We start from the raw sequence: 22,547 nt of genomic DNA, 5'->3' as shown, positions 1-22,547 counted from the left end.
GAATTCTGTAATTTATTTATAAAATTCCCTAAAGAATCTTTGCTAACACTAAATAGTCAATACTCTTCTCTGCAACTGAACCCTAACTCTTTTATATAATACAGTATTTGATACTATGAAGGGTACAAACAACTGAAAGGGAAACCTGATACTGATAACTTGAACTGGTGGTGTTTAAAGGCATCAAGAATCCTGTGAGGATGCAGTACTGAAAGTCCATGGTACACAGTAATAAAAGTTACCTAAATTCATGCTCATGGTCGTCTAGAATGGAGTGTCTATTAAAAACAAACTTTGTCAAAATGATTGGCTCCTGTGATAAACGTCTAAGGAGAGAATGAAGAAAGACTACTGGGTAGAATGTGGCTTTTAAATGTGACAGAGAGCAGACATGAAGAAAATAATAAGCTCAGAATTTTAATATTAAAATTCTGGTTAAATTCCTGGTTCACAGCACAGTGACAGTTTCTAAATATAAATGCCCTAACACAATCTTAAGTCTTACAACAACAAGTCTGATATAACTGAAAATCAGATATAGAGTTTGATCCTGAAAGATGCTGAATTACTGATAGGCTGAGCTCACCATCTTGTCAGGTATCTTACGTGAAAGTTGTAGTGGTCCCTAAACTTTCTGACACTGGGGACTGGTTTCGTGGAAGACAATTTTTCCACGGATGTGGGGTGGAGGGTGGCCGGGGGATGGTTCAGGCGATACTGCAAGCCATGGTTCAGGAGGCAATGCGAGCGATGCAGAGCAGCAGATGAAGCTTTGCTTGCCCGCCGCTCACCTCCTGCTGTGCGGCCACGTTCCTAATAGGCTGCGGAACATTAGCGGTCTGCCGCCTGGGGGTTGGGGACCCCTGAGTTAGGGCATTGATTAGGAAAAAAAGCAAAGAATGGGGTCTGAATATCCTGAACTTCCATACTACACTGGGCCTCCCTAGTCAACAGAAGCTGGGCTCTCTGCTCTGTTTGGTGAGGTTATTCTGGTTTTGCCAAAAGACCCTGTAGAGTCACACACAACATAGTGTAATGCAGACAGGTGTGAGTCACATCTATATTGGAAATGATCTTTAGGTTTTGCTGTATATGCATGTCCAGAAGGCTGCAGAAAGGTAGCTCGACATTCTATTTAACATATGCCTCCTGGTCCATGTACAGAACCACTGTGGCCTCTTGGAGATTACTCCGTTCTCACTGGAATATCCTGAATGAAAATTATAAATAATATATGAAAAGCAAAAAATGTAAGATAACAGTATAGCAAAAAGGAATTGTTAAGAGTCAAGTTTCATTTGACTGGAGAAAAACAATATAATACCACCCACTGAAAGTGAACTACACCGAATTAACCAAGTATCTGTATGCAGTTTCACTTCGTTGGTGAAACACAAGCTAATTCAAACACTTGCCTTTAGTGTATCCAGTGCAGACAGAGCTGCTTCCAAAGCTGGAATCGCCTCAGCTAGATCACTTTCACACTCATTTTTCAGAGCTTGGGCTTCTTCAGCCTTTCCACTGGCTATCTCTTCATCAAACTTCACAAACTTTCTTTTTGCTTCCACTTGTGCAGATTCCATCTCAATAATCTAAAGAAAAGAAAGAAAAAAATAAAGACATTTCCTTAAACATCCTAATGCTTTCTCTATCCTAGAGACAAAAGAATACTTGAAGATTAGGGAACCCGACATATCATTTTGAAGGATAAAATGAGGAGAAATGTAAATACATGTGACCTAATTTGGTAATGGGCTCCCCATCTCTCTTCAAAAACAACAGAAACCACGTGGAACCCAATGAGTCAACTGAAAAGGGTAACATCCCGAAGATCTAGTGGCAAAAAAATTAAGGCTTATTTTCAAGGCTGATTTTATATATTTCAATTGTCCTCTGACATCAGTTTTTAAAAATTCAGGATACTTTACCTGCATCATATGTGCATTTTCAATTTTAGCTTCCTCCAATTTGGGCTGTAACTGAACAAGCTCTATTTTCATTTCACCAACCTAAGTAGACAATTTGTCATTAGTTTTCATACCTACAATAGCTACGGAAGCCAAACAGAAAATTGAAACTTAAATGTATCATAAGGTATTGTGGACAGAAAACCTTAACTTTTTTTTTTCCAGTTCTTTACATGATAAACAAAACCATGAGTGTGGCCAATTTTCTTCACAAAAGAGTTTATCTTCCTTGAGTATGACAGGGCAGTGGAAGAATGCAGTTGTTGTGGAAGAAAATCAGATAGAAAAGAGGTGGCAGCTCAGGCTATCCCTATTATACTATGTGCCTGGTATACAGTGCATCCAGACCACCCCAACACTCTGTTGCCTATGTTGAAATAATGCTAATAAGTATTACTAGCACTTGACTCATTTAAAAAAAACCCAATCTTATATTTAACCAGTTATTACAATAAAAAGTCAACCCTGACATTATATTCTCTTCAAATGCCAAAAAATTAAGAATAAAACTGGGTATATGTGAGTCTGTGTGGTCTGGGAAACTCAGTGAACTTCTGTAAAATTCACTTTACTCATCTGTAAAATGAGGATCATAAAAGTGTCTACCTCATGGAGTTGTTATGAGGAATAATTGAAGGAATGCACATGTAGCACATAACACAGTAACTGGCACATAATATATTCTCAATAAATTATAGCTCTTCTATTTCCCATTATGTATTACCATTTGAGCAGCTCCTCAAATTTACCTGAGACTCAGCAAAATCTAATTTGTCAAGTCCATTCACATATCGCTGTTTTGCTTCCATTACAGCTTGTTGCCTCTTAGTCAAAAGCTGTCGAAATGATGCAATAAGTTCAAGGTAAGAAGTAGCAGTAACATAGTTATGTCGTCCTAACGCATGCAAGAACCTAAAAGAGAGGCAGATAGCATATCTTACTATAAGTAATGGGTTTTACAAAGTAAGAAGTAAATTTGACATAGCATTAGCAACAAACATTTAAGAATAAAGGTTAATTTTATTCAGAAGTTGCTGAATACTTGAAGTTTACAAAATCCTAGAATTTTACACAGAACAATTTCCTAATTTCTTGTCTACAAAATATCAAACAGCAATGATGCAGTTAAAAAGCACAAATCAACAAAGATATGTCTCAAAAGAGAACTATAGCAAGAAAGATATAGGTAGGTCTTTTTACATGTTTCATATGCCAGGAGGATCTAAGAGACCCAAGATACTTTACACAAGTATAGTAGGTAAGGGGACCACAGATAGCATAGCAAGAATGAGTCGTCATTCCTTGCACACGTGTCACATGTTGGTTGAACAGGGTTTGGCCAGAAATATAAGACTACTACCCATACACATAAAAACAATGGATACAATGATGTTTCACAGCAAGTATGTAGACTAGAGCCCACTGATTGGTGTTAACTGTCCAAGCCAAACATGCTAGCTGGCTGTAAAACTCTGGCAATATTCTATGAGCACCTTTGAAATGAGGATCTCAGAGATGAACAGAGGTAAAACGTATACTTTTAAGGCATCCACAGCCCACCAACCATCTCCCTCCTTGTCTGAGAACTTCCAACCAGTGCCCCAAGAGCAATGTTTGTTCTGTGAAACCTGCCACCATAACCACAGCAGATCAGAGCAGGGTTGCACACTGGACACAAACAAGGCTAATCATATTTTGGAATAAATTGGGAATAGAGAGCTGGAAACAGCCAATCAGTCTCTGCTACAGCTGGAATTGCAAGAAGTAAAATTGAGAATCGAGAGGCAGACAGTTTCCTCCACATATACTGGGAAGTAAAAAATTCAGTCTGTAAAGAGAAAGAAGAAAGCAGATGCCCCAAGAGAAACAGGGATGAGAAACAGAGAAAAAGCATTTCTGGGTTTGTGGTGGCTTTTAAACTCCTGCTTCCAATCACTTCTAAGATACAGCTCTATTCTTTCCCTTAAACTTTGTAAGGTACCCCTGTATCTTGGTAATAAATTCCTCTCTTTGTAAAACCTAGATCAAGTAGCTTTCTATTACTTACAAGTCTTAACTAATTAAATGATTGGAGAGACTTAGAAGCCATAGAAATCCTATTAAAATTTGGGGCTTTCACCAAAAAAGATGCTTTAAAATACAAGGCTTTATTGTAAAATTTATTAATATTAACCTTTCTGAAAGATGCATAATGGAAGTGTGAAAGTGTTTGCAGATTGGAACTATCTCTCGTCGTTCAACCTCAGTAAGCTCCAGTGTTTCTAAGAATTTCACAGCTACCAGTTCAAGAGCGTCTTCAGGCCATGGCTAAAAATAAGAAAAAGAAAAGCAAATAAAAGTTAAGATGATTAGTCACACTTCAGTTATATAAATTGTCTTCCTATGTGAGAAGAACTTGGGGTTGAGAAAATTAAAACCTTAATAGGGAAAATAGAACTAGAGGGACTAAGGTCACAATAAATCTATGAAAGATCTAATAAATATTTTATACAGTAAAATTAAAGATAACACAATATAAAGGAATAATAATAATTTACATATCAAAGATATACTACACTGCTTCCCTAACTCTTCCACTTGGACATCTAGTAGGCACCCCAAATTTAGAAGGACAATGGCATAGGCTGCTTAGTTACTCTCCTAATACCTATCAGTCCCCTTTCCTTAGGACTCCAATTTTATTCTAGATAGCAATATGCCCAGTTATAATACCACATTTCCTAGACTCCTTTGCAATTCAGAGTAAATAATGACATATAAGCAAGCTCTCCAGAGAATTACATAGAGCTGGCATGGGTCCTTTTTGCTCTACTTTCCATTATTCTACTTCATTCCTGGAGCACAGATGTGAAAGTTGGAGATCTAGCGGCCACATTAGACCATATGATGACTCTGAAGATGGAAACCACATGCTAAGGATAGTAAAGAAGAACATGGGATTCTGATGACTTTGTTAACTCACAAAAATCCCAGTCTGCTTATCTTCAGTTTTTTTTTTTTCTATATGAGAGAGGAAAAGAAAAAAAAACCTATGTGTTTAGTTTGGATTTCTCTTACTAGCAGCCCATTATAATTCCTACCTGTTATAACATCCAAAGTTGAACATTTGATTTTCTTCCCCACAAATTTACTTTTCTTCCAGTATTCCCCATCTCAGTGAAATGGTTCCTTTGCTTTTCCTAGAATATACCAAGTGTGCTTCTGCCTCTGGGCCACTGGATTTGCCGTCCCTCTGACTAGAACCCTCCCCACCTAGACCTCCATGTGGTTCACTCTTTCACATCTCTGTGCAAATGCCAATTTACCAGGAAGGTCTTCCCAAAGCACTCTTTCTAAAACAGCATTCCTTCCCTCATTACTCTTTCCCTTATCCTGAATTTTTTCTTAGCACTTACCAATATCTGACATATATATTTATTTGTTTTTATCTGTCTCCCCGACTCACCACTAAAATGTAAAGCCCACGAAAGCAAGGACTTCTTCCTCACTGCTGGTATCTTCAGTGTCTAAAACAGCTCTTGTCAATAAATACTTGAAATATTTATTCAATGAAATAATTTATGTTAAATGAGTAATTAATCTCCATTTGCTCATTAGAGTATTTTCCAAACTTCATTTCATTTAGATTCAACAAGATGCTTATAATTTTTTTCTTTATAGTAGACAATATGCATTTTAAGATCAATTTTTTCAGTGTCTGGCCCTCTATCCTGGTAAAAGTCAAACTTTTTTGATCAAGCACCCTATTAGTAAAAAAAAGTTTTAAGCACACACTACCAGTGTACACATACTTATTATCAGATTATATGCATATGGTATTAACTGTACTAATATATATATTTTTAAACCTCAAAAGAGGCATCTAAAGATTATTAAGATAAATGAATTTTTTTTTAAATGCCAAAATAAGGGTCATATGACTTTTCTAGTCATGTAACTCTTTTTATACTGAAAAAGTTCTCCCAAAAGCTCCCTGGCAGACTTTAAATCCAGATCCATTGGCAAGCAACAGGTCATGAACAGGCTCATGTGTAAAATGGTCAACAGTAAGAGGAGTGAGAGCACCAATGCTGACTTAGACCAACCAGGAATGAATCCCTATTGTACATGGCTACATGGATAGTGATTTCCCAAACAAAATCAGAATTCTGTCAGCAAAGATGGAGTGGGTAGAAAATGGCTGTTGATAGGTAACCACGCTATCATAAGCTAATATTGCAAGTCACGACACACCCTGGGGATAAGCTTTATTATTTAAACAGTTGATATAAATCCATATTCCAAATACCCTTCTTAAATTTGTTTTTACCAATGTCTTACCAGATCTTGTTAAGTAGTCATTGTTTTTGCCTTATAATGTAGCTGACACAGAGCTTGAGCTAGCTCCTACTAGTTTATGACATTCTCTTACTGTCCACATACAACTGCATTATGTATCTTCAATTTTTAGTTCATTGCAGGAATCCCTCAGGGTACCTTGTATACTATCTATGACACATGGCCATTTGACATACAAACTGAGTAAGGGTGTCAATGTTAATCCATATGAAATATTTCATACAAAAGCGAATATTCCAGTAAATCCTTCCCTTATCCTCTGAGTTGTTTTGGCACCTCTGGTGAGCATACACCCTACTTTGGAGAACAGAGATCTATCCAAAAAGTCAATGACTTCCTGACTATGTGACACAGTGGTTTACACTCACTTCCTGAGTTTAAAAGAGCCAGGCCCCAAACAATGCCATCAGTGCCCCTGACACAGGTTCTATAGCCCCACTGTTCCACTATAAAATCTCTGTTCCTCTCTGTTATCCACTTAATCTCCCTTATCTATTTGCAATTCCTAGTTCCACCTTTTTAAAAATTTCCCCCAACAAGTATGAATCACATATTACAGAACAGAAAGCCTCATGGTTATAAAAAACATATCCAGAAGTAGTAGAATTGTATTTATAAGATTTCACAAAAGAAAAACTTATGGTTGTACAGGCTTTTTTCATTTGTTTGTTTGGTTTTTGTTGGGGCTACTTAATGGAAGCAATATTAAGATATAGTTTGCATAAAGCAAAACTGTTTTGCACAGCTTTTATTGTATAAACACTAAAACATCCACTAGCTGAAACATATTGCAATCCTCAAAAGGGCAGAATTAGTTTTTCAAACACGCAATTGATAAATAGGCAAGAGAGACTAAAACAAATTAGTATCCGAAATTTATCTTTAAAAGAAATTATCCAGGGTCAATCTATAGTCCACATTCTATTAGGCATAAAACGAATAAATAGAAGGCACCATGAGCTACCCTTCTCAAGAGCATAAATACTTAATGGTTTTACACAGGCAGTGATGATTTGCCTTGTTTAAATGAGGCGGTGGCCTGCATCATTTGCTGCTGGCATGACTGAAATTGCCACCAAGTTGGTCTTCCTGTTTCTTGTTTTGCCCCACTGCAAATCATCCACCATATAGCCTCCAAGTGTTTTGGGTTATTCCTAAAATATTGATTAGCTAAATATATGTTAATGCCCCCACAATGTCTTTGGGATAAAACCAAATTCCTAGGCACATTTACAAATTCCTTTATAGCCTGGCACCCACTTAAAGCTCCAACTTAACTTCTGCTGCCCTCATTGCCAGTCAGCCATACCAAACTATTTGCCCAAATGAGCCATGCTCTCCCCACTGTTCCACCTTTGCATGTACTAACCTCTTGTGATAGTAAATTTAATGTGTCTACTTGCTATGGGCCAAAGGGTGCCCATATATTTAGTCAAACATTATTCTGGGTGTTTCTGTGAGGTGCATTTTTGGATGCGTTCAATATTTAAATGAACAGACTGAGTAAAGCAGGCTGCTCTCCCTAATGTAAGTGAGCCTCATCCAATCAGTTGAAGGCCTGAATAGAACAAAAAGCCTGACCCTCTCTCAGATAAGGGGGACTTCCTCCTGCCTGATGGCCTTCAAGAGGGAACATCAGTTTTTTCCTGCCTTTGGACTCAGATGGAAATATCATTTCTTCTTAGGTCTCAAGCTTGCTGGCCTTCAGACTGGAACTACACCGTCAGCTCTTGTGGGTCTCCAGCTTGCCAGCTGCAAATCTTGGAACATGTCAGCCTCCATGATCATGTGAGCCAATTCCTTACAGTAAATATAGGTACAGATAGATAAAGATATAGCTCTCTCTATATATATCTTTACACATATACGTGTGTGTGTGTATATATATATGTATAGATAAGATACATTCTGCTGGTTCCTTATACACCCCCTCCTCTATGTAACGAATTCATTTTCATATTTCAGAGAGTCACTGTCTTAATAAGTACACCTTTACCGCACCAAGACTATGGCTCTTTTATATAATTGTTGACTGCTCATTTGCTGACTGCCTTTTTTGTCTTCCAGTCTAGAGTGTGAGCTCCTTTTGGGGATCATGTAGTCTTACCAGTCCCTGATGCTGCCATTAGAGTAAGTGATCAAGAAACACTTAATGAATGTAAATTAATAGAGGTTGAGTAAGATTTCAGTAAAATTCCAAAAGATTTAGTTGTCCTTCCCCCCCCAGATTACAAACCTGAAACCAGTCAATGGTACAGCAATTGATGAGGGATGGGAACTGCCTCAAGCAATTTCGAAAGGCATCTCCAATGGGACTAAAGACCACTACAACATGAAGATTATCTTTGCAGCGCTTCACAAAGAAAGCAAACAGCGCTAAGGGACTGAATTCATTGTGTTTATTGCCAGCCTGAGCCACAGGACGAACACCCTAGGGAATACCAGAAAAAACCTCATAAATAAAAACAGGTATGCTGATAATAAGATTAGTAGATATTGGAATATTAAGAATTTTTATTGCTCCCCTTATAAATATCTTTAAACTTTTGTTTTTAAATCAAAATAATGGTTTTGTTATAGCTTGCACTTAGAAGACTACTTTCAATTCTCTAATTCTATAATTTAAAAACAAATATCTGCCAAAAATTTAATTTATAAAAATACAAAGTTCACCAAGATATATGTGTGGGACTATAATTCAACATTGTTTTTAGGAGGATAAAATGTAAACAACTAAAGTGTCCAGTTAAGGTCTTCCCTGGTGGCGCAGTGGTTGAGAGTCTGCCTGCCGATGCAGGGGACACGGGTTCGTGCCCTGGTCCGGGAAGATCCCACATGCTGCGGAGCGGCAGGGCCTGTGAGCCATGGCCGCTGAGCCTGCGCGTCCGGAGCCTGTGCTCCACAATGGGAGAGGCCACAACAGTGAGAGGCCCGTGTACCACAAATAAATAAATAAATAAATAAATAAATAAAGTGTCCTGTTAAAAACATTATAGGGACTTCCCTGGTGGTCCAGTGGTTAAGACTCCGTGCTCCCAATTCAGGGGGCCCCGGTTCGATCCCTGGTCAGGGAACTAGAGCCTGCATGCCACAACTAAGGTCCCGTGTGCCACAACTAAGACCTGGTGCAGCCAAATAAATAAATAAATATTTAAAAAATAATAAAAAATAAAAATAAAAACATTATTAAACATCCATATATTGTAATTCATACAACTGTTAAAAATAATGAGATGCATCAACATGTGCTATGGCAAGATCAGCAAGATAAAATAAATGCAAGAACAAACTGTGCAACAGTATGTATAATATGATCTTTTTTATTAAATTAAAAAATATATAGGTGCATATGTGTGAGCACATATACACTTTTTTATGGAAGCAATCACAAAGAACTATTAATAGTGGTTACTTTGGGTGAGATGGACTTAAGGGAGAGTGAGAGAGGTGTCTTCATATTTTATCTTGGACATTCTTCTTGGTTTATATCTTTTTTTTTCCATTTTGGACGTTCTTATGCTGTTTGAATTATCTAATTTTATTCTTATAATATTTGTATTTTTTGAAATGTTAATAGAGTTGTTTGGTAATGAGATTATAGGTCACTTTTAATTTTCTTCCCTTGTATATCTCTATATGAGAAAGGCATCTTACATGGGGTTAGGCATAATGGCTCTAGAACCAGACTTCTTGAATTCAAATCCCCACTTGCAGCTGTTTACCTATGTGACCTGAATGCAAGTTACTTAACCTCTCTGTACCTTAGTTTCCTCATCTGTAAAATGGGGAAAAGAGTACCTATATCAAAAGATTGTTGAGGAATCAAAAAGCCATTACATGTGAATACTTAAAATAGTTCTTTCCACATAGGTAAGTGCCTTTCAGCTTTTTATATCCTACCTTTCTCCTTGTTCAAAGCAGAAAAGGTTTCATAGTCAATAAATTATCTTATAAATAGATTAAAATTTTTTTCAATAGCAAATTTAGGGAGTGGTCACAACGATCATACAATTTCCAATGTTATAACAATGAATTTATCTCTAAAAGAATTCTCTACTATAGATATATGATAGCTATATCTATGGGAAACGGTAAGTCAACTCTGTATATTCATTCTGACAGTAATTCTCAAATTACGACTATTGTGATCAGTGTCAATCTATGTTCAGGTGGTCTACCTGCATTAACTCTGAGTTAACAGGGGGACATTCAGATAGAGAAAGGTAATACATGGTTGTGACTATATAACAAGAGTTCATGAAAGGGCCAGGATGGTGATATAAATATAGGGGTTATTTACACAGAAATATTGGTTAATGCTTCTACAGTAGAAGTAGGGAGTAACACACACACACACACACACACACACACACACACACACACACTTTGGGAGCACAACTGATTCTGGGGAGCAAGAAAAAGACTAGTTACTGAAGGAATAATTAGAGAGATAGGAAACAAACTGAGTGAAATTTCATAGCAGTCAAGAGAAAGCAGAGTTTAAAAGAAGGAATGATGAATTATTTCAAAGATGAATCAGAATTTTAAAAGGAAACTGAGAAAATATCACTAAATGTGGTAAATAAGTCACTGCTACACTGAGAAAAATATTGCAATAATTTAATTCTGCAAGGAGTGCAAATGGAACAGTGGAAAAGGTAGTCAGGAAATAAAGGTTTCTAGGACTCAGAGGTTCTGAGTCTAGAACGCTGATGTTGACGTCAGAGAGATGTGCTGAGTCTATAAGAGGTGCCCTCTAGGCAGTGCCAGGGCCAAGCTACAGAGGTCAGTTATAGGAAGTGAGGATTACAGTCAAATGTTTGTCAGATGGATGAAATAAGCAAAGTGATCTTCAAAGTGGGATGCAGGGTATGTAAAGAAATTAATATAACTTCTTTTACATTACCTTTTATATTTTTAAAAATTAGTATAAAGCAAGCAAAAACAGGAATGCATTTCGGTACCCCTGAGTTCTGACCATGACTATTTCTTTGTGGAAAAACTGATACGGTGTTCCTAGGGTGGAATATGAAGGAAAGAAGTTCTTAAGTCTACTGTTGGGTCATACCATAAAATAGTGAAGCAATGGAAAAGCTGTGTAGCAAAGTGATGAGAAGAAAAGATAAACAATAGCTACAGTGAGCAGAAAAGCCTTGCAAAGCTTAGAAAATCCCACTCCCCAAGGTGTCCTATTCCTTGGGTAGGAGTGTGGGGTATGAATTTATCCTATAAATTAGGAGAATTGCGATTCTTCAGCAGCCTTAGCCACAACCTGGACGCTATTTGGGATTTTTTTTTCCTTTCTCCTTCCCCACACCAGGCCATGAAATGGTAATGTATCAGATTTACTGAGGGCTTTTTAAGTGCCTGGCATCCCATAAGTGCCTTACATTCCATAAGTGCCTCATTTCACTTGATCCTCAGAACTCACAACAACCCTATGTAGGAGGAAGTATTTTGTGTATATAACAGTTTCATTCCATAGACAAGAAAAACAGCGTGCTTGAACAACCAGGGTGAAACCATTTTGCTCCACATGCTATCACTAGAGGCTGGAATGAAGCATACTGGTGTGAGTGATAAAATCTGTGGGTAAAAGTAGTTATGGTACATAAAAGGGGAAATTACTAGCTGAAATCTTGTATGGGAAGATCTTAGAAATGGGGGTCAAAGGTCAGGACATCTGAAGTAGTGGGTGCTTCAAAAATGTTTTTTTTTTGTCAATTAAATCACAAAGCATGACTCTCAGATATATCAGAATTAATACAAGTAATTTTGTTAAAATTTGAAAATTTTACTAACCAGTGGTAAACCATAAAAGCTAATCAAGTAGTGTTTTAAAGCTATATTTTCTCATATCACTGTAACCCTAATATATGATTTTAAATCTCTAATAACTCATAAAACATGCTAAATAAGATCAAATGGATGAAACACACTGTCATCATTATGGAAAAAATGAATTAAAATAATTAAAATTCTGTCTCATAACTATCGAAGCTATTTAAAATTCACCAAAAAAGTATTAAAATAATATAAATTAAGTTTTCAATTACCAAAATCCTCTGCACAAGATATATTTATCCTGAAGAGCAGAAAAGCTTCAAGACATGTTGGGAGCAGCACTCCCTAAAAAGCATTTACCTCCATCACTTCTTGTTTTTCATCTGCTGCAAAAATATTAGGTACTTCTCCAGTATTGAGCACACTGTCGATATCCTCTAGAAAAGCTTCCTCTTTAATCTGAGTGTCCGTGATTAGAAAGACTGTCTTCTGGCCCCTCATGCCGACTTTCCTTAATAGACCCTTAAAATAAAAATGTACTTATAACCAGAATCTGGTGGAAATCTGTTGGTTTTACTTTTCCTTTCTTTTGATAACATCTCAAATTTAGAGTAGCACCTCTTCCATATTGGCAGAGCTGTCAATCTGGGCCTCCATTTCTCCCACCCTTTTGGTGGGAGACTCCAACTGGCCAGTTTGCCAACCCCTTAGACATAGTCATTGATTCAGAGTCTTACTTCAGGGACTGAGATGGATTTGAAAACAGAAAGAATCTTTGTCCATCTAAGATTGAAAATATAAAGACCAGTTCCCTACACTAACTTTTAGGATGTAGAATTTTAGCATGTCAGGGTCAGAGAAAGTTTTAAAAGTCCAGTAATGTCTCTCTTATTGTTTTCCACTTTAGGTCCTCTCTCTTCTGGGGCCTGCAGAGCCCTAGGCACATGAGGATGAAGCCCCAAGTATGCAGTCCACTATTCTATTTGTTACTGGAACAGCAACACAGCTCCAAAGAAACTACTAAGATTTGACAACATTAATGACATCATCATCATCATTGAGGTTCATATTTAAGTCTACTGGAAAACATACATTTACCTGAAATAAGGCCTCTCTGAACTAGAATAAAGGTAAAATCAGCAGCAGCATGGTAACAGCAGTGGATAAGACTTAAGTCATAAATCCTGCTCTGCTGTGCATACCTTCTCTCAACTTCAGTTTCCTCATCAGTAAAACACAGAGAACCATACCTGCTGCATTGAACTGTCATACCTATAGAATGATAGCATGTATATAAAGCACTTAAAACAGTGCTCTGCACACACAGTAACTGCTCTAGGGATAATATTATTATCATCATCACCAGTGTATTTAGCACACAGCTCTACAGGTTGGCTCTCTCTTTACAGATGAAATAATGCATTGTAACACATATATGTAGAATCTAAAAAAAAAAAAGGTTCTGAAGAACGTAGGGGCAGGACAGGAATAAAGATGCAGACGTAGAGAATGGACTTGAGGACACAGGGCGGGGGAAGGGTAAGCTGGGACGAAGTGAGAGAGTGGCATGGACATATATACATTACCAAATGTAAAATAGATAGCTAGTGGGAAGCAACCACATAGTACAGGGCGATCAGCTCGGTGCTTTGTGATCACCTAGAGGGGTGGGTTAGGGAGGGTGGGAGGGAGGGAGATGCAAGAGGGAGGGGATATGGGGATATATGTACAGCTGATTCACTTTGTTATACAGCAGAAACTAACACACCACTGTAAAGCAATTACACTCCAATAAAGATGTTAAAAAAAATAATGCACTGATATTATTATTATTATTATTATTTTTTTTTAATTTTATTTATTTTTTTTTTTTTTAACATCTTTATTGGAGTATAATTGTTTTACAATAGTGTGTTAGTTTTCCCTCTACAACAAACTAAATCAGTTATACATATACACATGATCCCACATCTCCTCCCTCTTGCATCACCCTCTTGCACTGATATTATTTTAAACACTAGATTTGCTCACAATTTTACCTTCAGGTCCTCTCTCCATTCATTCATACCATAGCTCTTAGAAATTTCTGGTTGGAAAATTTGCATTTTTGCCATGGATGTAGCCAGACGAGTTAAAGATTGACGACCACTTCCTCCAAGTCCAACAAGCAAAGCATTTCCACCAGACTGCTTTAGAATTCGACATATTCGTGATAAATGTTCCAATACATACCTATGAAATATAGATATTATTATACTTGAAAATATGAATATAAATGTATATTTACACATAACTATCATTTTGCTTTCCTAGAAGAATGGACATTGCTGCCCCACATATTACTATCCCAATTTTAAAGAGGTAATCATCAAAAAGCATGATTTTTCAAATGCAGTTGCAATTGGATCATTTGATGTAAAGGAAAACTATTTGAGGTACAACTTCAGGAAATGTACAATACAAATTATAAAAATAAAATGAAATTGTAATCATTTATACTGGGAGTATATTATTGCTTTTATTAAAAACATTTCTTTGGGAATTCCCTGGTGGTCCAGTGGTTAGGACTCTGGGCTTTCACTGCCAAGGGCCCAGGTTCAATCCCTTGTCGGGGAACTAAGATCACATAAGCCACACAGCTTGGCCAATAACAAAACAAAACAAAAAAACCCCACTAAATTGATTCAATCTTTTAATACTAGGATTTCTATGTGAGAAATAGAAAAATCAGTTATATACAAAATAGTAAATTCAGGAAATGTAGCCTCACTAGTAATTAGGAGAATTAAAACTAAAGTCACAAAGTAGACATAGAGGGAACTTACCTCAACATAATAAAGGCCATATATGACAAACCCACAGCCAACATCATTCTCAATGGTGAAAAACTGAAACCATTTCCACTAAGATCAGGAACAAGACAAGGTTTCCTACTCTCACCACTATTACTCAAAATAGTTTTGGAGGTTTTAGCCACAGCAATCAGAGAAAAAAAGAAATAAAAGGAGTCCAAATAGGAAAAGAAGAAGTAAAGCTGTCACTGTTTGCAGATGACATGATACTATACGTAGAGAATCCTAAAGATGCTACCAGAAAACTACTAGAGCTAATCAATGCATTTGGTAAAGTAGCAGGATACAAAATGAAGGCACAGAAATCTCTTGCATTCCTATACACTAATGATGAAAAATCTGAAAGTGAAATTAAGAAAACACTCCCATTTACCATTGCAACAAAAAGAATAAAATATCTAGGAATAAACCTACCTAAGGAGACAAAAGACCTGTATGCAGAAAATTATGACACTGATGAAAGAAATGAAAGATGATACAAATAGAAGAAGAGATATACCATGTTCTTGGATTTGAAGAATCAACATTGCAAAAATGACTCTACTACCCAAAGCAATCTACAGATTCAATGCAATCCCTATCAAACTACAACTGGCATTTTTCACAGAATTAGAACAAAAAATTTCACAGTCTGTATGGAAACACAAAAGACCCCGAATAGCCAAAGCAATCTTGAGAAAGAAAAATGGAGCTGGAGGAATCAGGCTCCCTGGCTTCAGACTACACTACAAAGCTACAGTAATCAAGACAGTATGGTACTGGCACAAAAACGGAAATATAGATCAATGGAACAGGATAGAAAGCCCAGAGATAAACCCACACACATATGGTCACCTTATCTTTGATAAAGGAGGCAAGAATATACATTGGAGAAAAGACAGCCTCTTCAATAAGTGGTGCTGGGAAAACTGGACAGCTACATGTAAAAGAATGAAATTAGAACACTCCCTAACACCACACACAAAAATAAACTCAAAATGGATTAAAGACCTAAATGTAAGGCCAGACACTATCAAACTCTTAGAGGAAAACATAGGCAGAACACTCTATGACATCAGTCACAGCAAGATCCTTTTTGACCCACCTTCTAGAGAAATGGAAATAAAAACAAAAATAAACAAATGGGACCTAATGAAATTTAAAAGTTTTTGCACAGCAAAGGAAACCATAAATAAGACGAAAAGACAACCCTCAGAATGGGAGAAAATATTTGCAAATGAAGCAACTGACAAAGGGTTAATCTCCAAAATTTACAAGCAGCTCATGCAGCTCAATATCAAAAAAACAAACAACCCAAGCCAAAAATGGGCAGAAGACCTAAATGGACATTTCTCCCAAGAAGATATACAGATTGCCAACAAACACATGAAAGAATGCTCAACATCATTAATCATTAGGGAAATGCAAATCAAAACTACAAGGAGATATCATCTCACTTCGGTCTGAAAGGCCATCATCAAAAAATCTACAAACAATAAATGCTGGGGAGGGTGTGGAGAAAAGGGAACCCTCTTGCACTGTTGGTGGGAATGTAAATTGATACAGCCACTATGGAGAACAGTATGGAGGTTCCTTAAAAAACTCAGAATAGAACTACCATATGACCCGGCAATCCTGCTACTGGGTATATACCCTGAGAAAACCATAATTCAAGAAGTGTCATGTACCACTATGTTCATTGCAGCTCTATTTAAAATAGCCAGGATATAGAAGCAACCTAAGTGTCCATCAACAGATGAATGGATCAAGAAGATGTGGCACATATATACAATGGAATATTACTCAGCCATAAAAAGAAATGAAATTGAGTTATTTGTAGTGAGGTGGATGGACCTAGAGTCTGTCATACAGAGTGAAGTAAGTCCGAAAGAGAAAAATAAATACCGTATGCTAACACATATACATGGAATCTAAAAAACAAACAAACAAAAATGGTCATGAAGAACCTAGCGGCAAGACGGGAATAAAGACGCAGACCTACTAGAGAATGGACTTGAGGATATGGGGAGGGGGAAGGGTAAGATGGGACAAAGTGAGAGAGTGGCATGGACATATATACAGTACCAAATGTAAAATAGATAGCTAGTGGGAAGCAGCCGTATAGCCCAGGGAGATCAGCTCGGTGCTTTGTGACCACCTAGAGGGGTGGGATAGGGAGAGTGGGAGGGAGGGAGACACAAGAGGGAACAGATACGGGGATATAAACTGATCCACTTTGTTATAAAGCAGAAACTAACACACCATTGTACAGCAGTTATACTCCAATAAAGAAATTTAAAAAATAAAATTAAAGTCACAGTCAGATACCATTCCAATCTCCTTTGACTGACAAAACTTACCAAATCTGGCAATCCTAAGTGTTGTGAAGGGTGAGAAACAATGGAAACTCTTAAAAACAATAATTATTTTTGAAGATACTTTGGCAAAACTTAGTAAAGTAGAAGATGCTTACATACCATGACACAATAATTCCATTTCTAAGAATACAGCCTAGAGAAGTTCTTACACATGTAACTAAGGAGACATGAATGTTCAAACCTTTTTTTAAAATTACATAAACTAGAAATTACCTACAAGTCTATCTCGGAAGAATGACTACATTCTGTTAAAATTATACAATGCAGTGCAATACAGTAGTAAAAATTCATCTTCTGTGAATTTCACAAACAATCTAGAATAAACCAACTTGCAGAGGAATGTGCACAGTATGAGACATGCAAAATAAGATTGCATATATGTTTAGGAACACACACGTGTAGTAAAAGGCCAAAGAAACACATGAGTTTCTTTTTACCCCTGTAAAGTAAAATAGGGATGCAGTGAGGGAGTGCTGGCTACACAATGGACTTCAAATAAATTGCTAGTATTTTATGCCCTTTTTTAAAAAATCAAAGTATATTTGATTTAAAATATTGTGTTTAGTATTTTACGTCTCAAGCTGGGTGATGGGTACAAGGTTGTTCATCATATATTTTTATCTTTTTGTACATTTTAAATATATTTCACAATAAAATTTTATAAACAGTAATTTTCACCATCAATACCAAATATAGGTACCTAAAAATGACAAGATTCATTCTTGTTTTGTGAGTTTGATTATACTCATCTAAGTATTGCTCCACGATGTCACTAAAATCATGAGTATTTGGAATTTCAATATAAACTCTGTCATCTCCTTCAAGGTCAGGATTCATATAGTCACCAAACATGAGATTTCTTAAGTCCTCTTCAGTTACCTATAAAATGGAAATCAACAAATTATATTAAAACTTAAAATTTTTTCTAAAATAATTTTAAAACAAAAATTTTTCTGAAATAAATTTAAGAAAGTTTAAAATATTTTCCTAAAATAAATTTAAGAAAACGTTACACAAAATTTTGTTTTATCTATGTTATGGGATGATTATCAATTAGATAATTCTTTTAAATATTAGGATAGTAAATAATATACTTGTAAAATTAACACCTGAAATTATATTATATCCTTAGGAAGTAAAAAGAAAACAGTTTTTTCTGTCATATAAGTTTTTTGCCTCCAGGGGCAGGAAAAGTCATTCTGAGCAACTCCCATTTTGTGAGTCATTACTAAGGGATGGTCACCATGTTAAGCACCTTATATTTATTATATCATTCAATCCCTATCATATAACTTCTATGTTATACACATAATTCCTCTGAAAGAAAATCTTCTCAAAATAAATACCTATCTATGAGGAAAGTTAAAATAATATGATCAAAGAAATAATCGTTTGTTATAAAGCAGAAACTAACACACCATTGTAAAGCAATTATACTCCAATAAAGATGTTTTAAAAAAGTAATAGTATTCTTTCAAAAATAAGTTGATTGTAATAATTCATGCTATTGGATTGTTTTAACTTAATATATTTTTAATCACTAAATATACTCACTGGTGCATTCCCTTTCCTCAAATGTGAAAAGATACTATCAAATGATTCTTTAAAATGGTCTCTTATAACATTTTTGGTTAAAGTGAACAGCCAGAATCGGTCATTATCATTAATGAGACGATCGTAAAACACTCGGAGAACCTCATGCACAAACAGACGGATCATAGTGTGCTTGCTCTGCACGGCATCTCTTTCAATGAGCAAGCAGCCCCGGATGACACGTGAAAAATCCCGCAAGTTGAAAGTGTAATGAGATTTTGTGGGAGTGGGCAAAAGATTTTCCATGGATTGTTTATATATCTGAATATGAAAAAAGCAACAAAGCAAAAATAAAATGCTTATAATCAGCAAAGTCAATAATACAAAGCCAACAACAATGTAATATACTGTAAAAGACAGTATATTATATAAAATATTTTATTTATCCTATCAGATCATATTGACTTGGAAAATTGTATAGTACTGAGTCTAATATAGCATATATCTATTTCTTTTGGTTTATAGCACTCAACCAGGCATTACAAAGTTGAGGGAACTTAATATTATCTGATTCCATCCAAGCTCAAGAAGTGACAAAGCTTTTATTTCCCAGTAATTATGGTTGCTCCATTTAAAGGCGAATGACCTGGGATTAAATAGTTAACAAAAACTTTAGTAGAAAGTGAAATCAGATAACTCATTCTGAAGCGTTGGAAATGAAGAGGATAATGAAACAATTTTCTCTGACCACCACTGACTTCAAAACAAATCAGTGTGTTTGTTCTCTCCCTTCCCTTTTCTCTCTTATTTTCTCTCTCCCCTCTCCTCCTCCTATCTTAATTGGCTATAATATCAAAATGAAGTATATTTTTACTACATGCTGAATTCACCAAATGAAGTTTGACATCCTCTTTAAGAAAGGTAAATTAAATCTTTTATAACATAGCCTGAAAAAAAATCCAAATGAAATTATTTTTTATTTATATATGGTCTCTAATTCATCTCCCCTAATCTCCACACATGGTAGGTCTATAATACATCAAAGACAGAAAAAAAAGAGGATCCTTTCTGTATCCTCTTTTGCCTAACCAACTCCCCTCTCTTTCCAGGAGATACCTGAAATATAACTACCATATTTTATAAATAGAAGAACTTTTCTGTATAAGTACAGAAATTATAATGTACTATCTCTTTGCTCATAGTTTCTCTATTTTAACAACCCAATTTTCCACCAGAACAGGGGCAGAAGAACTTTAGAAAGATACAATGCTCTTGGAAACTGATGGAATGATTCTAGGGAGCTTTTTGCTTCTGGTTGCAGCGATGCCAAAGTGAACCCCCACTGTATCAAGGCTCCAGAAAGCTTAATTCAATGAGATTATCACTAAATTACCTTAAATAAATTTTTTTCACTTTTACCATCAGCGATGAGGCTGGCTCTGGCCTCTGAGCAGAAGCAGGTAACACACCCGGAATAAGTTAAGGGCTGCTCTTTGGCCATATGGGCAGTCTTGTTTTCTAGTCCCACCATTGTATTCTCTTATTTTTTTTTTCACTGCTACTCCTAAGTTATGTGGTCTGGCAAAAATAATATATTCATAAGCTTCTTAAGTTTTTTTTTCTTTTTTTTTTGACACAACATGAAGAATGGGAGGGAAGAGAGAGAAGGGAAAATTAGTAAATACTAGAGTAGGAACCCAACAATTAGGGAAACACCCACAATGTGGCAGATACTGGTTCTGGATGATTTCCTTATAATAACCTTGTGAAATAGGTATTATCTCCCATTTTAGTGATTAAAAAAGTAAGTTTCTGGAAGGTCAAATTACTTGCTCAAGGCCAGATAGCTAGGAAATAGCAGTCAAGACTCAAACCCAGTTAGTTTCCCCAATTTCAAAGCCTATGATCTTCCTGTTCTCAAGCCTTCCTAACAGCTTCTCTGACACTGAAGACTAAAGTGGCTAAGGGAAAAAAGAAGTTAAAGAAAACAAAAAGGAAGGATCAAATAAGGATATATGTAATACTAAAACACTCTATTGCATTCTTTGCTCACCTCCATAGTCCCATTGACAATTTGGTTCCCAACTAAAAAGTACTCAGGAGGAAATTCTCGAGTCCTAAGGTAGAATGCTACAATTGATGAGAAGATTCGGATCATGGTTTCATCACTAAAAGTATTAATAGTGCAGATGTTGAAATGTCTAATAAAACGGGGAGTGACTGGATTTCTTCCACCACCTGGAGGGCCCATGGCAGCAATCAGTTCTATGTCAACCAATGTGATTTTACTTGTGTCCTTAAGGTCATACCTTGAAAGACATAAAAATTCCAAAACAATCAGTTATAAAGCCAACAAGATGGATTGAAAAGTAGATCTCCTTAGAAAATTAATCTGATTTTAGCTTCTTTAAATGGAAGAAGATTAGATAATGCTTGGAGTAAGACAGAAGGTTTTTTTAAGGATTCCTATAATTTTTATTTCTTTTTTTACAAATTGAGGTATAACTGACATAGCATTATATTAGTGTCCGTGTACACTGTAATGATTTGATATTTGTCCAAATTGTAAAATGATCACCACAATAAGTCCAGTTAACATTTGTCACCATACATAGTTACACAATTTTTCTTCTTGTGATAATTTTCAGGATTCACCCTCCTAGCTACTTTCAAATATGCGATACAGTATTATTAACTATAGTCACCATGATGTACATTACAGCCCCCTGACTTACTCATTTTATAACTGGTAATTTGTACCTTTTGACCCTCTTCACCTATTTTGCTCCCCCTATCCCCCACCTCAGGCAACCACCAATCTGCAGAGAAAACTTGTTTTAAAGCAGCACTCTATTTCTCCTTTCAGTGACACTGATTCTCTTGCCCAGATTCTGGGTATCTAGAAGGTCCCTTCCTCTTGCTCTTGCCTTTCTTTTTTCCAGTTCTTTCCAAATTGACTCTCTGCTTTGCCTCTTCACACTCCAAATCCAGATGCATGGATGAGAGATCAATCTTTTTTGTGGATGGTTACAGGTAAATGACAATATGTCCCACTTTGCCTAGGACAATTGTTGTTTGTGCCTGTCCTGTAGTAACTATTAACACTCCCATTTTTCTCTCAGAAATGTCCAGGTTTGAACAATAAACTATATACTTATTCTACTTACAGCTAAGTCCTGATTTCTTTTTCTCATCTCAAATCTTATCTTCAGAGCACAAAAGGATATATAAATAGAACCTATACACAATTTTGTTACATAAAAAGAGACCCATTAGGGAATAACAAAGCTTCAAAGAAGTTTTAATCAGAAAGGGGTATACAAATGACTCAGTTTAGCTGGAACCACTCAGAGTGAAAAGCTGCTTATTTCCAACAGGTCATAAAGTCCTTTAATATTGAAGTTCTTGCAAAAAAGGGGGGTGGTTATGGGAGAAATCTATACAGCCAGTTCTTAGTCTAAAAGTACCATAGAAAGTATGAAAATATGACTTGATTTTTGGCAACAACTCTAGTAACTGTCAATAAGGGACTGGTTAAGTAAATTATAGCAAGATCCACGAAACTAAACAGTATTAAAAGACAACAAAATGAATGAGATAGACAAATAATATAGATAGGTGAATGAGACAGACAAATAATATTGATAAATATTTAAGTGCAAATAAGTTGCAAAAACATTATATGTAATATGGGTCTTTTTTTAATAAAATATATT

General features: G+C 36.1%; 1 protein-coding gene across 1 annotated transcript in view; it reads right to left on the bottom strand.

Annotated features, from left to right (window-relative positions):
- Window positions 1–22,547, bottom strand: part of DNAH12 (dynein axonemal heavy chain 12) — a 218,637-nt gene that overhangs the window by 58,423 nt on the left and 137,667 nt on the right. Inside the window, exons 41-50 of the mRNA XM_067043844.1 lie at window positions 20,885–21,140; window positions 18,853–19,152; window positions 17,999–18,177; window positions 14,129–14,321; window positions 12,450–12,611; window positions 8,542–8,736; window positions 4,141–4,274; window positions 2,717–2,879; window positions 1,929–2,009; window positions 1,416–1,592 (exon numbers count right to left, since the gene is read on the bottom strand). Coding sequence (XP_066899945.1) covers window positions 1,416–1,592; window positions 1,929–2,009; window positions 2,717–2,879; window positions 4,141–4,274; window positions 8,542–8,736; window positions 12,450–12,611; window positions 14,129–14,321; window positions 17,999–18,177; window positions 18,853–19,152; window positions 20,885–21,140 — 1,840 coding nt within the window. The remainder of the gene's footprint in view (window positions 1–1,415; window positions 1,593–1,928; window positions 2,010–2,716; window positions 2,880–4,140; window positions 4,275–8,541; window positions 8,737–12,449; window positions 12,612–14,128; window positions 14,322–17,998; window positions 18,178–18,852; window positions 19,153–20,884; window positions 21,141–22,547) is intronic.

The sequence above is a fragment of the Kogia breviceps genome, chromosome 10 (genome assembly GCF_026419965.1).
Source record: "Kogia breviceps isolate mKogBre1 chromosome 10, mKogBre1 haplotype 1, whole genome shotgun sequence".
Classification (NCBI taxonomy): Eukaryota; Metazoa; Chordata; class Mammalia; order Artiodactyla; family Physeteridae; genus Kogia; species Kogia breviceps.
Note: the sequence above shows the minus strand (reverse complement) of the source record. Positions and strands in the feature narration are given on the sequence as shown.